Genomic DNA, 17,209 nt, shown 5'->3' with positions numbered 1-17,209 from the left:
CATTGGTTGATTTTTCTATCCTACGTGGACACCCTCTCCATGGCTTATATTTACCTTTTAGTATAGTATATATGTAATTGTACATAAGAGTTTGTGATTACATAGTTAGTGATTTTTGTATATGTGTTCAAGAAAGTTTCAATGGCTTAGTGGTAACTGTCCAATATTAATGTCATAATAACCCGGGTTCGATCCTTTCCTTCGCATTGTTTTTCATTTTTTACGAAAAAATAAATGAAATGACGTGGCAATTTCGGGCTCTTTCATTGGTTGATTTTTCTATCCTACGTGGACACCCTCTCCATGGCTTATATTTGCCTTTTAGTATAGTATAGATAGCCGAAAATACATACACATATATATATATAGAGAGAGAGAGAGGGAGATTAAATTTTAAACAGAAAGGTGAGAAACGGTTCGAGAATGAAGTTTGCTTGTAACACTTGTGCACTCTTTAGAGCATACGAACAAGAAAACAATAGGTGATATGTATGTATCATATGATATATTTATGGCAATTATATTCCATATTGGCGTTTTCCAAAAAAAAAATAACTTATTATAATTTTATCTTTCTGAACTCTTTTTTGGTTTCCGTTTATTCATGGGACGTTAGGTGGAGAGCTTGTGAATGAATGGATGTAGCACGCATGCATGAATGTCGTTTTGAAGCTTCAAGCAATCATTTTGCTTTTGCGAAAACTCGTTTCTCTTGTACTGAATCAAGGCTTTGGTTTATCAATTAATTTGTTAACTATCTCAATTTAAGTATGTTGAATTGATATTTCATTATATCACGCCTCACATCTTACCAACAAAAAAAAGTATGCATTATAAAGTCTAATATAGATTCTTATCCCGGAAGTTCGAAAATAGGCACGGGTTGTTAAAACATTGGCATACGTCGCGTGTGTGCATATACGTATGTTTCTCAAATTCTATATAAATGATAATATTACAAATGAAGAGTATCATTTTATTTCTGGTATCAAATTGAGTTAAATCTAGTACATCAATCAATGTTATCAGTGTCATATTTTGTGCGCATTCCTTATTTTTAATGTAGAAAACTATATAATCTCAGCTACGTTCTACACATGGACATACTTAATGTTGAAATAGCTCTATAAATAATTGCACCTTATATCACTCAACATTAGTATCTAGTTTTTGTCAAAGAAACATTAGAATATAGTTGGAGCAAATAATTTGAAACCATAAATATCAAAAATGATTGAATTTTTAAGTCAAAATAGAAATTCTATTTTTTTAGGAAACGAAGTAAAATTCATAATATAAAATTCAGAACTTTTGCGAAATTAATCATAAAGATGAAGCAATCAGCCGACGGAGAGAGAAGAGAGATGGACAAGGCCGTAACCGTTTTCAAGCGAATCTGTTAGGACAAAAGTATACATATAACATTTCACATGTTGACAAATACTTGTATTACACGATGCCATGCTTGTCTCGGAAGCGATGTTAAGGTCTCTTAGCCTATACTGGTCTCGCTAGAATGCGAGCTCTAGGAGAGGTAACCAACCTATTATATGTAATACATTAGTAGCAATGTTAATAGGATTTACAACCTAAATCTAGGAAAAATGGTGAACTCATACTTTTTCACCTGTCGGTTTAGCTCAAATACTGATCTTCATATGGATTGATGATTAACTGCATCCTGTTGTTGACTTATGCATAAATAGCTAAACCTTTATCTCTTCTTCAGTTAAAAAGCAGAACATGAACTCGGAGCTGGACAGTGAGAAGAATGTATGTGTGTGTGTGATGTTCTAAAGTACACTAACCTCTCTTGGTATGGGATGTTCTTCAGAATAAAGGACACGCACAACTTGGCTCATTTTTTGCCTCTTTTCAGAATCAAGATCAATGCATCTAAGTGCTGTAAGAAGAACACGTTTCAAGGTGCTGGTTGCTGGCTCAATAACTTCTTCCAGAATCTTAGATCCTACCATCATCTTCAACCACTCAACCAGATTCACCTGAAAAAAGAATGAATATGTCTTAAATCTCATCAAAACTATCAGATACATTCATCTCCCACAATAGTCTATCTTATTACGCCTTTGGATGTGCAGATGAGAACTTTGATTCGTGCCTCCCAAGTTAGGTATCCATGTTGTCCCCTACATGGTCAGCAACAAGCAAAGTTTTAGAGTAATCAACATATCAAAATATAGAACCTTAACTCACCAGTGGTTCATGATATTTTTCACTGCGACATAAGTCCCATTGGTCAACTCTCCTCTGTATACAACACCATATCCTCCTTCACCAATCACATTTTCCTTTGAGAATCTGTTTGTTGCTATCTCAAGATCTCTCAGAGTAAACCAATGACCCCCTCCAAGGTGTGACTGACCAGGTAAACCGGAGGTGGGTTTTAGTAGTCTTCTAGAATAGCTTTGGCTATAGTAAATATCCTTTGACAATGTATATTTAGGAGCACACATCGCTCCAAAGTATATAGCCTTGGGCTTATTATGGCTTAGATGGATCATTTAAGACCACACAAAAATTCCTGGAAAAATCCATTATATTAAGTAGCAGACCTGTTACATAACAGTTGCATATACAAAACCCAACAAGGCCACATAAACTTTTGTGTGTACTTCACTAATTAACCTTCCCTTTTATATATATTGTACAATGTTTCCCTTTAATATAAGACTAGGTTAAGACTCGCGCCTTGCGCGGGATGAACATTATATATATAAATTATTTTATATTTTATATGTTTATAACATATTATGAAATAATAAATATATATTAAATAATTAAAAATTCATTATCTACTACTTATATAATTAAATTGGTGCGAACATATAAATAAATTTTATAAATCGAAAAAAAAATTTCTATGTGATATGATATATAATTAAATTTAAATGATAGTAACATATATATGGTATATTTTAATATTAATATTTATTAGATGATGTTTTTTGCTCATATTGTTTCTTATCATTTGTATCTGTTATAGCAAAAAGTCTAAATTAGTGATAACAAAATTTTCACTGTGGGATTAATGGTTTAAGTAATTTATAATATTTTAAAAAATTAAGTTGTCAATATTTTTTCAAATTTTTTATCAAAAAAATGTTCAAAGTATATTTCAAAATTAAGATATTTATGTATTTTTATATGGCATATAGTTTAATTTAAAATGATACATATATTTATATATCTTTTATTTTTGATACTTATTAAATGAGACTTTCAACTTATATTATTTTAAAATTATTTGTATCATGTCATAACAAAAGTTTTAAATCATAGATCACAAAATTTGAATGTGAAACTTTTAACAATTTTAGTAATTTATACTTGTTTTTAAAAATTTAAAATATAATATATATATAATTTTTTTTAATTTTTATTATATGGTTACTATGATTGTTTAATTTATTTTAATAGCTTAAAATTAAACAAATATAATTATAATACACACTTATTTTTCTCAAATTTTTATTATTCAAAATTATTAATTGTCATATATACTTTAGCCACATTAGGCAATTCCGTAATCTTATTTAAGGAAATAATAAAGCACATTAATAATGTAATTAATAATATATTTATTGTGGTTTAATAAAAAACTTATTATATATTTAGATGGACCAACCTATTTCTCTAAGGATTCTAAGAATCATTGTAGTGATGACACGTGGCTACAAAAAAATATTGCAATGCTTGTCAAATAATATATAGGGGATATAGTGATAAGGTGCCAAAAAAATTGTGGTGATAAATATGTTTCGTAATGGAAACCAATGAGACCACATATGCGTTGGAAGGTCGAGACGAGATTATGTTATTGTAGTGTTGTACACGTGGAATTCAAAGAGAAGAGTTTGCGTGTAAAACCAAAACATACATGCAACTATATATGATGGAAAGTTGTTTACTGTTTCTCATTTGGCAGCCACACCAATAATACTAGTCGTCAGAAAGTGAGTGGAGATATATGAACGGTGGAGGAAAAGTGGTTTGTGTCACCGGAGCTTCCGGTTACATAGCGTCTTGGATTGTGAAGCTTTTGCTCCTCCGTGGCTACACCGTCAAGGCTACTGTTCGAGACCCAAGTTTGTTCCCTCCTCTCTTTTGGATTTGTCTGGTTTATTTTCTCCTTTGGTATAGATGAAGGAACAAGATGAACTAAAAAACAAAACTGATAAAAAAAGAAAACTGAATCGAAGTAAACCATTCATGTAAAAAAAAAAACAACAAATCGAGAGGAAATCAAATCCGTTCTAGAAAGTAATTTTTGGTTTTGTTCCATCACATGAAGGGTTGAGTGTCGGTTTTTTTTTTTTGCACCATTGTGAAACACGGTCCAGTTCTATCCTCAGGGCCGGCTTACAAGGGGGGACAAGCGGTGCGACCGCCCCGAGTCCGAGTCCGTGTCCTCCCGTGTAATGATAAATAAGGGGCCCAATTTTTTATAAATCTATATTTTTATATATAAAAAAAATTATAAATACAATAAATAAAATTGAAAAGGGCCCAAAATTATTTGATATGTATATAGTTTTATTTTCATTACAAAATATACAAAATATTATTAATTAAATTTTAAAAATATTTTAAACATTATCTCTATATAAATTTTAGAGAGTAAAATTTTTTTTTTTTGCCCTAGGACCTCTAGCAGTATTGAGCCGACCCTGTCTATCCTACCCTGCACGTCTAATCATTTGGAACCTAAAGCAATTAAGGTGGCGGGGTTGTTCTAGCTTTAGTTTGACTTCTCAATGTTGGTTTGGTTTGGTACAGTTAAGTCACTGTAATCTAAGTTTTTGTGGTCCGGGATAACTTAGAAAGCCTTTTAGAAAAAAAAAAAAAAAGGTGGTCCGGGATAACTATATAATAAAATACCCTTTCTTTTTCTTTTTTGCCAACTAGTATATCTTAGGTGGGGATATTGGATTTAGAAATTTTATAGAATTTAAATGAATTATGGTTTCCATTAAATTAGTATATTGATAATTTGGAGCCTAAAATATAAACCATATGTTTTTGTATATAAACATCATCATCATATATATAACGATCTAACCAAACTATAGCATAATATTTTGTGTTAGTGTCTATATCAGCATCTTATTTAAACAATATTATCATTGAAAACTATTTCCTCAGTTTCATAATTTATGATTTTTTGGTTTATTGCACAAAAATTAAGAAAATTACATTTTTCTAAAAAATATTTTCAAAGATATAATTTTAAAATCATTTAATTAATTAAAAAAAACTGTAATATTTTATTGGCTGAACAATTTTCAATAAAATTAAAGTTAAGCTCAAAATCTCAAAACAACATATTTTTGAAACAATATAAAACTTTTAAAACATCGTATAATTTGAAACAGAGGGAGTATAAGAAACATATGAGAATCTTCTCTTGAAGTGGACTTTGACACATGTATGTGTGTTTCTCCAGAGGATCAAAAGAAAACAGATCATCTTCTTACACTTGACGGCGCAAGAGAAAGACTTCAACTATTCAAAGCAAGTCTTTTAGAAGAAGGTTCTTTCGAGCATGCAATTGATGGATGTGACGCTGTCTTCCACACCGCTTCACCAGTCAAAATCATTGCCACTGATCCACAGGTGCGTCAACAAATAGTACTTTGTTCAAACCAACACAATCCTTACTAGTTTACTTGCTTGAATTGTTGTTGGAAACTTGATAGTTACTATTGATTATACAGGCTGAGCTGATAGAACCAGCCGTCAAGGGAACTATTAACGTACTAACAACATGCACTAAAGTGTCTTCTGTCAAGAGGGTCATTTTAACGTCGTCCATGGCCACACTTCTTTCTCCTAACTTCCCGTTGGGACCAAACGTGTTACTAGACGAAACAACCTTCTCTGATCCAAGTGTCTGTGAGGAGGAAAAGGTTTTTTTTTACATTGTGCTTATAACACATCAATGAGTTATAAGAACTCGCATTAATTATTTATTAATTACCTTTTTATTTTATTTTCTCGTATCCAGCAATGGTATATACTCTCCAAGACTTTGGCCGAAAATGCGGCATGGACGTTTGCCAAGGACAACAACTTGGACTTGGTCGTAATGAATCCAGGACTCGTTATTGGACCAGTCCTACAACCAACTATTAATTTCTCAGTAGATGTGGTTATAGATTTTATAAAAGGTAAGAACACTTTTAATAGGAAGCATCATAGACTTGTGGACGTGAGGGATGTTGCTCTAGCTCATATCAAGGCGCTCGAGACTCCTTCAGCCAATGGCAGATACATCATTGATGCTCCGATTGTCACAACGGAGGAGATTGAGAAAATTCTACGTGAATTCTTTCCTGATTTGTGTATTGCTCATGAGTAAGTTTTATTTTATTTTTTGAGTAATAATCATGTTTATATTCTACAAGCCTAACAAACTTTTTATAAACTTTTTTTTAGGAATGAAGACATTGATTTGAATCCGATGGCTTACGAAGTAAATGTAGAAAAGGTGAAAAGTTTGGGGATTGAGTTTACTCCTACAGAAACAAGCCTTAGAGACACTGTTCTTAGTCTCAAGGAGAAACATCTTGTGTGACCATCCCTTTTGTTAACAAAAGGCACTATGAATATATGCTTTTGTGTTTGTTTTTATTTATAATCATATCATATAATATATATTCTAAATGTTTAATATCCCCTTTGTTTTATACTGTAAACAGTTTTACCTAAAAAAGCATGTTAATTAAGAAAGTTATAAATTATATTTTGAAACAAAAAAATATTCTAAAACCTTATATTATAAAATAGAGGAAATAGATCTTAAAATATTCATATGAATAACTTGAAGCATTGTTTAGTTCCAAAAACTACTTCTACACAAAGTCACTAAACAACCCCTAAAATAAAAGAGATCACTTGCATAATCTAACACCAAACTCGAATCCTAGCTTGAAGCTTCTTTCACGGAGAACACGAAGTCACGAACTGCTTCAAGTTATCATACTTGTCTGTTGTCAAGACAAAACATTAATGTTCTTGCTTAACTGAAAGGTGATCTGCCTTCGGTTTCTTGAGTTGATATGAATTGGTGGATGCAGGACTCAGACTTGGTTTCTGATCTCGATTCGCGGAGAGCTCAACGTCCGACTTCGCCTTCTCGTCGAGCTTGATGACGTCATCCAGAGCCTCGCGCGCTCTCTTCCTCGCCACGGCAGCGTCTTTACCCTTCCGCTCGGCTTCGCATTTAGCCAAGCTGACGGCCTTGTTCATGGAAGAGGCGGAGATCTTCGCGGCGCATAAGAACGCTGCCGAGAGGGATTTATCGACGCAGCGGACGCCGTTGGCGTCGACGATAGGGCGGAAGAAGGAGAAGGAGTCGGGGTCACGGCAAGGAGGACATCGGTAAGGAGTGGAGTTTGAGTTTGCGTCGTCGGCGGCGCAGTGGATGTGCGTGTAGGAGCCGCAGTCGGAGCAGGAGACGCGGCGAGAGTGGTGCGGCGGGGAGGAATCGTAGAAGGCGAAGCAGGAGGGGCAAAACGACGTCGGGTGTTTGCGCAGGAGGCAGTGCGTGCAGTAGAAGTGGATGATGCAACGGAAACGAGCCGAGTGTGTGATCCAGGAGTCTCGGCTGCCGCAGCCTTCGCATATCTCCGGGGATTTTTCCGCTGACGTGTCCGAATCCGAAGCTGGCGTCACCGAAGTCGACGACGGAAGAAGATTCATTGTGTGTGTCTGTCTCCGGTTTTGAGAAAATTAGGGCGTATTCAAAAAAAAATTAATCTATTTACTTAAGGCGTTGTTAATGGGCTCTATTTAATGAGCCGGTGAATATGGCCCAATAAGCAATGCTACATTTGAAATCTTTTTTTTTTATATAGATTGTTTTCCTCTTTGTTACACAAGAGTTGACTTTACATTATATGAATTAAGATGTCTGATTATAACAATTGTCAAAATTCACAGCAAATCTCGAGAACTCATGTATTAAAGTTAACTGCCACGTTTAGTTTGTCTATTTTAGTTTTCGATTATTGTGAATTTCACTTTGTATATGGTAATATATTACTTTGCACACGCTATCATTTCAAGCTATCACATTTAGCTTCGCAATTTCGTACTGCCAACAAGCAACAATAGTAGGATTGAAGAACTGCATTATCAATTTTATACGGTAGGCGGTAAAGAATACTAATGTCAGTTTGATTTTGCTTCTGATCCAACCTCATATATTAAATTCACAAACAAAGTCAACTGGATATGGTTTATAGTTGGGATTGATTTGTTTTTTGGACAGTCCAAGGAAGTAGGGACATCAAAACTCGCGTGTCAAAGTGTAGTAGCTCATTGCATTTTGCAAAAGATATTTAACATTATACTAGATTTTGACCCGCGCTTAAAAGCGCGGATTATTTTTCAGTTGATAAAAATATATGATATGAATTAGTATTTTAGTCTTGTTATACATTATTATGTTACAAAATTTTATTATGTCAAAAAAATTATTATTATGTAATTATATTTTTAATCGTTTGATTACTTTTTTCAAAAAAAAATTATATGGATTGATCAGACTTAGTGCGTCTATTATTTTAAAATAAATTATTTTGTATATAAGCTGGTTTAGATTTAATGAAAACTCGTTAATTTAAAGCATGCAAACTTCAAAAAACATGCAATCAAGTGTGACCCGGTATTTGGTTTACATGGTAGGAAAAAAATAATCTTCAATAATATTTTAAGAGATGAATGAAACTTCTAATATATTAATGTAATAAAAAATAATTTAACATAAATATATATAATTTTATTTTAACAAATGATTTGCTAAAGTGTTTTTTATTAAATTTGATTTTGTAAATATTTAGAATTATATAATGTTAGATGAGATGATATAATATGCTGTATGATATATGCTTTCATTTTAATAATTGATATCTAAATATTATATATCCATCTTTGAGCATAATATATGATGTATATAACGTTATTGAATAACAACAATAACATTGGATGATAATAAGAAAAATAATTAGAGAAGTGTGTCATACAATATGAGAAATAATAATAGAATTTATTTAAATTATTTAAATTATTTATAGTTATTGTAGTTAATGGTAGGATAACAAATAAAGAGTTTTATATAGATGTTATAAATTCTTTTATAAATATTTTTAAAAATATTTTTTTTTAATAATATAAATTTTCAATCGCATCTATAAAATATTCTTATCAAAAGTCATCATAACAATATATTTAGAATATATATAATTAGAATATGTTGTTAAACTAAATTAGAGAAATATAAGATAATTGATTATTGCATAGTTAGAGAAATATAAGGTAATTGACTATTGCATAGTTAGAGAAATATAAGGTGAAACCAAAAAAATAGTTAAGTCTAATGAAAAAGTCCAATAACTTATCATAGGTAGATTTTTTTAAAACTCTTTCCCTTTTAATAGTATAGATACATTTGTCAAACATTGTTTCTGGTCAGCATTTTGCATCAAAGGAAATGCATTAGTGTCATAGCATAGCATATGTTATATGCCATATTCACACGTGTCATATCTTCTGTCCCTCGGCAGTAACCACGTGTCCCGAGTCATCTATCACCCATAGTCACTCACCATCGTCGATCGTGATTATGATCATCACCTAAGCTTCTCCAACAAATTTGCTTCTATGATGACGTAAAGTGACGTTTTGACGTAATATAATAAAACTTAATAACCTGACTGCTGGCCATATACATTGTAGAAGGGCCAACTCCAGAGTCCAGAGGTTTTTTTTTTTTTTTTTGTCAACCGAGTCCAGAGGTTATATTTTCTAAGTTATTATGATAGTGAGGTAAAAGATTTTTGCGTATCTTTATTTTGCTTATCGTAAGCATATCAAAGCTTGTTGGCATATTCCATGGTCATGGTAGATTGAGAATTTTGCGGGGACAGGGTGTTGCCATTATTTTGAGTATTGGCCTAACATATATATCTCCTTCGATGGGTTTTATTTGGTTTTATATGGTTTTTATTTATTTATTCGAAATATTTCGTTGAATTCAATGTCTTTAAGATTATTTCGTTGAATTCGTTGTCTTTACGTTAGATGGGGATAAACTACAGTGGTGACACACTGACACTAATGGTCCATGCGAATACAAATAAGGAGCTAAAACTATTCATATTGGCAGTTTCTCAAATTCGCTGAGCATCGTGAGTATGGCCAGATTTTTACAAAAACCTTAAGAAATTGGATTAACGAAATTAGAAACTCTTTCTACACCTATGATTATATTGTGAAATATTAAAATTTCAAAATATTAACTTCATCTACAGGCTACAGCCAAGAAGTGTTAAGCTTCGTAGTTATATATTGTAGATCACCCATATTTGGTGGATATCTATCTTTTCATTGTTGTAAGTTTTAGATATTTAAATTCATGATTATGGTTAATGATTCAGTTATAATATTGGAAGGTAATTCCCAAAAAAAATGATATAGGAAGGAAGGAAATAGATTCTAAGATTAAAGGTCTAGAAGAATAGTTTGGAAAAATAAATGTATAAAACATTCCATGATTAAACAAAATCTGAGTTATTAATAAGCAAATGATTGGTTTCATTAGTTTAGATACCAAACATACTTGACAAAAGAAGTACATGTTATTGTATATAAATATAACTAGCCAAGTGAGTCCCCAAACTTAAGGATGATTAGTATAGTAAGAAGATTTAAGAAAAATATTAATGGTTAGAGAGTCAAATCTTTTATTATTACCAAGATAGATAAAGAGAGACAAGATTGCTCAAAATAAACAGAACTTTTTCTCTCGACATTGCTACAGAAGAAAAGTCGTCAAAAGTTTCGCCGTTATCTCTCGACGTTGCTACGGCGCGTCTCCCACCACGAGCACCAGATCTGGTCTCGTCTCCTCTCTACGAATTCAGCGAACTAAACAATCTCTCAGTTGTGCTCTGCTCTCTTACATGGATCTCAAGCCTCCGGACGGTGAGATCGAAGCTACGGCGACCGTAACCACTAACTGCTCCTTGCCAGCCTCCTCCTCTCCAATGAATAACAGCCTCTCTGTGAAATCGTCATCTCTCAATGCTGAGATTATGATGGGTGAAGCTCCGATTCAAACAAATACTGCTTCGATTGTAGATCCCCTTCTTTGTGACGATGAGCTCTCCAACGCTCCTCTTGCAATCACCGATCAGTCAACTGCTATCACTGAAGCATCATCGCCACTGGTAGACTCAGATATAGTTCCTCTCACTGATGAGGAATCTGAACTATCTTCTAACCCACCAAATGCTTTCATACCATCGATTGGAGCATGGGCTAAACCTCTTGCATTTGCACCGCCTCCTACTCCACCAACACCAGCAACGCCGTCGGGTTTTGACCCGCAATATCTCAACAACTTACTTGATTCTTTCTGGCCAACTCTAAATGATGGAATTGGGAAAAATCAGAAGAAAAGAGACCAACGAGCTGCTGTTCGAGAGTTTCCACTCGCTCCTGTTCCAAAAATTCCTGTTCCGGAACTTAAAGATGATGGAAGCTTGAGGTTTCCGTGGGCTGCTAGAATGAATCCTGCTACAAGAAATCTTTATCGAGCGGCTAATCCTACCTTCCGACTTGATGGAACTCCTCAGGTTACCATCCCTTCTCAGGTTCTTAGTTTAGGACCAGAAAATAAAAGAGAGTATCTGATTGGCCAGTTTCATCGTTGCTCTCTACCTCCTGGAGGTTTGATTCATGCTGTAGTAAATAGGCTGTGGGGAAGAAGTTGCAGAATAGGATGTCGTAAGCTTAGTGAGTCATCTTATATGTTTCACATTCCTCATGATTCAACTCGAGAATGGGTAGTTCAGAGAGGTGTATGGCATGTTGACGACTGTTTGTTGTTTGTTTCGCCTTGGAAATCAGTAAATTCGCTCAAAGTCCCTGAAGTATCAACTATCCCGGTTTGGGTAAACTTAAAGAATGTTCCAGATTGTTGCTATTCAAGATTAGGTCTCAGTCATGTAGCATCAGGACTTGGTGAGCCTATGCAAACGCACAAACCGCGCCTTGATCCGACTTGCTTGGGGGAAGCAAAGGTTTTAGTTGAAGTAGAGCTTGACAAGCCCTTTCCTAAGCAAATTGCCTTAGATGACAAACAAGGTAATATATTCTTGGTAGATGTTGAGTATACTTGGATTCCGAGTACTTGTGGTAGATGTGGACACTTAGGACATAAAGAGAAAAGATGTCTACTTCCAGCTGTCCAAAAGAATGAGGAAACACTTCCAGTGAATGAGGTGATGAATGAAGATCGAGGGGTTGGGTCGGATAAGGAACAAGCTCAGGTCTATGCTGCATCGGAAAAAGAGGTGGTACAAGTTGAAGATTCTGAAGCGAATTTGGATTTAGCTTCTACTGATCAAATTTTAGAACCCACTAATGTGACAGAGATTGAAGAGTTGCAATCACAAAAGGGTGTTGAGCTTAAGGCTCTTTCAACGCCGGTACACTTTCTCGTCCATTCTAAGGAAACTATAGCCATTGGCTCCAACTCTCAATTCACTACATCACCATTAGCAGGTACTGCTCCTGCTCCAGCTGAACCAACTATTATGGAAGAAATTCCATCTCATATTATTGTTTCCGAGACCAGTTTGGAATCAGGAGGCAATTCATTGGCCTTTATGTACACACCTACGCATGGCAGCCCTTTTCACAATGCTATTGAGCAATTCAATGTTCATGATGTTGGAGATGGGCTAATGAGTGATGCTACGGCAAATCTCAACATGTCAAGAGGTGGGAGGCCAATAAAACCAAGTCAAAAATATCAAGATATGGATTGGATCAAGATACAAGGGAAAGGTAAGCGAGGTCGTCGAGGCCGTGGATACCACACTCCCTAGTGTTTCCTTCTTTCTTATCTTGCTTTATTAAGCTTATGTCCATAAGTTTCTATTTTCTAAGTTATTGCTTAGTTCAATATGAGATTGTTTCTCATCATGCTTTCTAAAACTTTATGGTTTCAAAACCATACCTTGTATGTTTTATGTTTTTAATTTGAATGCCCTTTTTCAAAAAAAAAAAAAAAGATTGCTCAAACCCCACTAGGTGTGTGATCTTTTTTGGCAGTGTTCCTTTATGATAACACATCACAAGACTTTAGTGAGAATCACAGGCCCATGTCACTTTTAAGATAAGATAATATATTCTACTATAGTATTATTTTCATGCTTATAGACACCCCCATGAATTAATTGTAATAATGCAAAAGACGGTGCCATGTAACAGAGACAACAGGTGTGTGCAGAGAGGTCGGTGAGAAGCAATTTGGTTCAGTCAGTAATAACCCATGTTTCTAACTCTCTTCTCTAGGTCCCTTTCTCTTTAGTTTTCTTATTATAACCATCTATGATCTCTATCTTTTTCGCCAAAACACCACCTCATGTTAAAGCTGTGACTGGTAACTTAATTTAGAGAGTAAGAAAGAGAAATATTAAAATGAAAATGACAAAAATATAAAGTGGAAGGAAAGATAAAAATGTTACTCCTATCAAATCTAGAGTAACAATGAAAGTTTTAAATAGTAGTTATAGTAACTTATAAAAATATAATTCTATTTTATCGACAAGTTTATAAAATAAAAAATAATAATTGTTTCACTTCTTTTGTTTATTCTAACAATACTAACCAGGCAAATTCTAAATACTTGAAAATAAATCAGTCTAGTAAAAACAAGAATCCTGCATCAGAGTACTTATAAATATAATTTTTGTATTTTTGTCAATATATATATAATTTTCATATTTTCAAAGTAGCCAACACAAAGAATAACTAGATTTCTCATTTTGCTATAACATACTACAAAATAAATATATTCGTTAATAAAAAGGAGAAAAAATAGTGGAAAAGAAAAGAAAAAAAAGGAAAAATACAGAGAAGAGTAAATAGTAGTGCGAAGCTTAAAAGTTGAATGTTCGAGAGAAGCGTCTCAGAGACTGTGAAAATCAAATCAAAATCCTCTGTTACAGTGCGTGCGACGATTTGGTCCCCTCCCCTCTCTCTCCGTCTTGTGCGTCAATTTGTCTCCTTCTCTTCTTCTTCTCTCTCTCTCTCCGCGTACTCTACTTTCTCCAGATTACTACTACTCCCCCCCTCTCTGCCGCCTTCTTCTCCTCCTCTGTTCTCGTCCATTCACACTTTCCATTTAGTGCTTCAAGGTTCTCACTTTCTCTTTCGTTTTCTTCAGTCGCTACTACCCTTTTTCTCAGGTCAGCGTCTACGATAGATTTCAAATTATAGACTGTTCTGTTTCTGGGTTTTTATGTGTCTCTGTTTCGATTCAGGGAACAGAGTAAAAGATTTGATTTTTATTTGTTTCAGAGCTTATTAATGAATCGTTCTTCACTGTGATTGATTATTAAACAATTGGTTTAATAGACTAATTAATCATTGGCATTAATTTTAATATGAATCAATCTCTCTGCTATTTTTTTTATATTTGATTATTGACAGAGACATCGTTTTCTTTTTCTATTTCTTTTTTTTTCAGACATTACAAAGCGAAAAGAGACTCTGTTTCTGTCTGCAAGCAAGCAGCACCATGCCTCTGTTTGAGCTTTTCAGGCTCTCCAAAGCTGCTCAAGACAATAACACTTCTCCGTGAGTTCATTTCTCTCTTTGTAACTGCTCTGTTTCAAAGTTCATCACTTTCAATGTTTGACAACAGACCTGTAGATGAAGTTGTTGAGCTTGTGTGGGAGAACGGTCAGGTTTCAACTCAAAGCAGATCAAAGAACATTCCTCCACCACATCAAGGAGCCTCTTCTAGGCCTAGAGAGATCGGAAACAGCTCAAAGACCACGGTGATGGACGAGATCCCTATGTCAGTACCTTCTCTGATGACGGGTTTGAGTCAAGACGATGACTTTGTCCCATGGATCAATCATCATCATCAATCCTTAGATGGATACTGCTCTGAGTTCTTACAAGAGGAGGAGATGGCGTTGTTTCAGAGAAGAAACAATGGCAATGAACCAGCTCCTCCTCCTCCTGCTGCTGCTTCTTCTTCTCAGTACAACGGTTTTCAATCACATTCTCTCTATGGAACTGATAGAGCTAGAGAACCGTTAGTCACCACAAGTAACAAGCCTGGTTTGATCAACTTTTCGCACTTCTTGCGCCCTGCAACTTTGGGGAAGAGTCCTAATAACAACGCTGATAGGTCTAAAGAGAAGAGTCCTCAAAGCCCGCCTAAAGTGTTTCAGACCAAAGTACTTGGAGCTAAAGAGGTTCTCAACGAGTCTGTTGCCTCTGCTATGCCTAAGGATAGCCAAAAGGCTTGCCTAGTTTCAGAAGACTCTGGTAGAAAGGAGCAGGAGAGTGAGAAGGCTGTTGTGTGTTCTTCTGTTGGGTCTGGTAATAGTCTTGATGGGCCGTCTGAAAGTCCTTCGCTTTCTGTTAAAAGAAAGCATTCTGATGTTCAGGATATTGACTGTCATAGTGAAGTAAGTTAAAACTCGTTATCTTTTGAAAATCTTGCTTATTCTCTTTGTGGCTTGATTGTTGTTCTTCGATGTTGGTGAGCAGGATGTTGAAGGAGAATCAGGAGATGGAAGAAAAGAAGCAGCTCCATCAAGAACAGGGACTGGTTCAAAGAGAAGTCGGTCGGCTGAAGTACATAATCTGTCTGAAAGGGTGAGTGAGTGATCCTCCAAAGTAGGCATGCGGTTTCGGTTTATTCGGTTTCGGTTTATTCGGGTCGGCCACAATCACACAACCGAATTTTTTTTTCCGGTTTTCCATTTTATTTCCGAAAAACATGTTCTGGTTTTTGGTTAGAATTTGGTATAATTTTCGGTAAAAAATCAGATTTTTTTTTGTTAAATCCGGTTAGTTTGGTTTGGCTGATCTTGGATATTTTCGTTTTTTTTAAATCAAAAACCAAACCGAAGATAACCAAATCATTTTTCAAAACCTTACCGAACTCACTGTAACCGAGCCGAAAACCAAAAAATTGGTTGGGTTTGGTCGGTTTGGTTCGGATATAATCCACAGGCCTACTCGGCTACTCCAAAGGGTTTATGGTTCCATTTCTCAACTCACACTGTTCTTGATTTTCAGAGACGGCGTGATAGGATTAACGAGAAGATGCGTGCTCTTCAAGAACTCATACCAAACTGCAACAAGGTCTCCTTTTATATATACTTTGTCACTTGATTATGTATTATGAAATAATGAAGCAATGCTCTTCAAGATATTCACTAACTTGAAAGCTTTGTATGGTAATAAAAGGTGGACAAAGCTTCAATGCTAGATGAAGCAATCGAATATCTCAAGTCACTTCAACTTCAAGTACAGGTAACACTCGCTGCACTCTAAAACTAATAAAGAAAAAGTCTCACTAACTAATGATCTCAACTTCAGATCATGTCAATGGCTTCTGGTTACTACATGCCACCGGTCATGTTCCCACCGGGTATGGGCCATTACCCGGCTGCTGCTGCTGCAATGGCAATGGGTATGGGAATGCCTTATGCAATGGGCTTACCTGATATGAGCCGTGCCGGTCCCTCGGTTAACCACGGACCACAGTTCCAGGTCCCGGGGATGCAACAACCAGTGGGGATGGCGATTCCACGTGTTTCTGGTGGTGGTTTCTTCACGGGTTCTTCTTCAACGATGGAGATGAATAAGAGTGACAATGGTTCGACTAGAGACTTATCAGGTGGTACAAAAGATGAAACGATGACAGAGAACAACAATGGCTTGAGACCTATAAAGAGAAAACAGACGTCTTCTGATCAGTTTTGTGGATCGTCGTGACATAAAACACAAACCTAAGGACTGATACATTTATATATTATCAATAGCATTCAAATAAATCGACTCTGAAACCCATAAATAAATAAGATAAAATTATGTTCTTCAATAATAAAAGAGCTTTTTGTTGCTTCGGTTCTCTATAATTTTCTTTTGTAACTAGAAAGACCTCGGATTGAAAATTATCTTATAATGCAGAATCTTCTGTTGGTAGTATATGTTGTGAATTTCTAGTGATTAAAGAATACTATTAAATTTGAATATGCTTACACCAAAATGAATAAAAGATAAATGAAATAAATTACGATGTAGCTTGAGTTTTTTTTGTAAAATGTAGCATGAGTTCACTACAGCTTATGGTTTAACGAGTGTCATG

The 17,209-nt window shown here is 34.9% G+C and overlaps 4 protein-coding genes across 5 annotated transcripts; 3 read left to right on the top strand and 1 right to left on the bottom strand.

The window, feature by feature from the left end:
• Positions 1-3,855: 3,855 nt before the first annotated feature.
• On the top strand, positions 3,856-6,761 carry LOC106419838 (phenylacetaldehyde reductase). Its single transcript, XM_013860678.3, has 5 exons — positions 3,856-4,106; positions 5,465-5,634; positions 5,736-5,927; positions 6,026-6,375; positions 6,457-6,761. Exons 1-5 carry the CDS (start codon positions 3,989-3,991, stop codon positions 6,593-6,595), a joined length of 969 nt encoding a protein of 322 aa, XP_013716132.2. The 5' UTR covers positions 3,856-3,988; the 3' UTR covers positions 6,596-6,761.
• Positions 6,762-6,779: 18 nt separating this feature from the next.
• Positions 6,780-8,516, bottom strand: LOC111200654. Its single transcript, XM_022691885.2, has one exon. The coding sequence runs from the start codon at positions 7,720-7,722 to the stop codon at positions 7,027-7,029; it is 696 nt and encodes a 231-aa protein (XP_022547606.2). The 5' UTR covers positions 7,723-8,516; the 3' UTR covers positions 6,780-7,026.
• Positions 8,517-10,772: 2,256 nt separating this feature from the next.
• Positions 10,773-13,046, top strand: LOC125578609. Its single transcript, XM_048741870.1, has 2 exons — positions 10,773-12,591; positions 12,665-13,046. The coding sequence occupies exons 1-2, from the start codon at positions 10,986-10,988 to the stop codon at positions 12,772-12,774; spliced, it is 1,716 nt and encodes a 571-aa protein (XP_048597827.1). The 5' UTR covers positions 10,773-10,985; the 3' UTR covers positions 12,775-13,046.
• Positions 13,047-13,948: 902 nt separating this feature from the next.
• On the top strand, positions 13,949-16,963 carry LOC125578610 (transcription factor PIF3-like). Of its 2 annotated transcripts, none has more exons than XM_048741872.1 (7): positions 13,949-14,231; positions 14,564-14,673; positions 14,741-15,518; positions 15,601-15,708; positions 16,135-16,200; positions 16,306-16,371; positions 16,438-16,963. In XM_048741872.1, exons 2-7 carry the CDS (start codon positions 14,615-14,617, stop codon positions 16,834-16,836), a joined length of 1,476 nt encoding a protein of 491 aa, XP_048597829.1. In that variant the 5' UTR covers positions 13,949-14,231; positions 14,564-14,614; the 3' UTR covers positions 16,837-16,963. The 2 variants fall into 2 exon arrangements, with proteins under 2 accessions (XP_048597829.1, XP_048597828.1); XM_048741871.1 differs by having other exon boundaries at positions 13,953-14,282.
• The last annotated feature ends 246 nt before the right edge of the window (positions 16,964-17,209 follow it).

Source organism: Brassica napus, chromosome A9 (genome assembly GCF_020379485.1).
Source record: "Brassica napus cultivar Da-Ae chromosome A9, Da-Ae, whole genome shotgun sequence".
NCBI lineage: Eukaryota > Viridiplantae > Streptophyta > Magnoliopsida > Brassicales > Brassicaceae > Brassica > Brassica napus.
The sequence above is the reverse complement of the archived record's forward strand: the minus strand, read 5'-3'. Positions and strand labels throughout refer to the sequence as shown.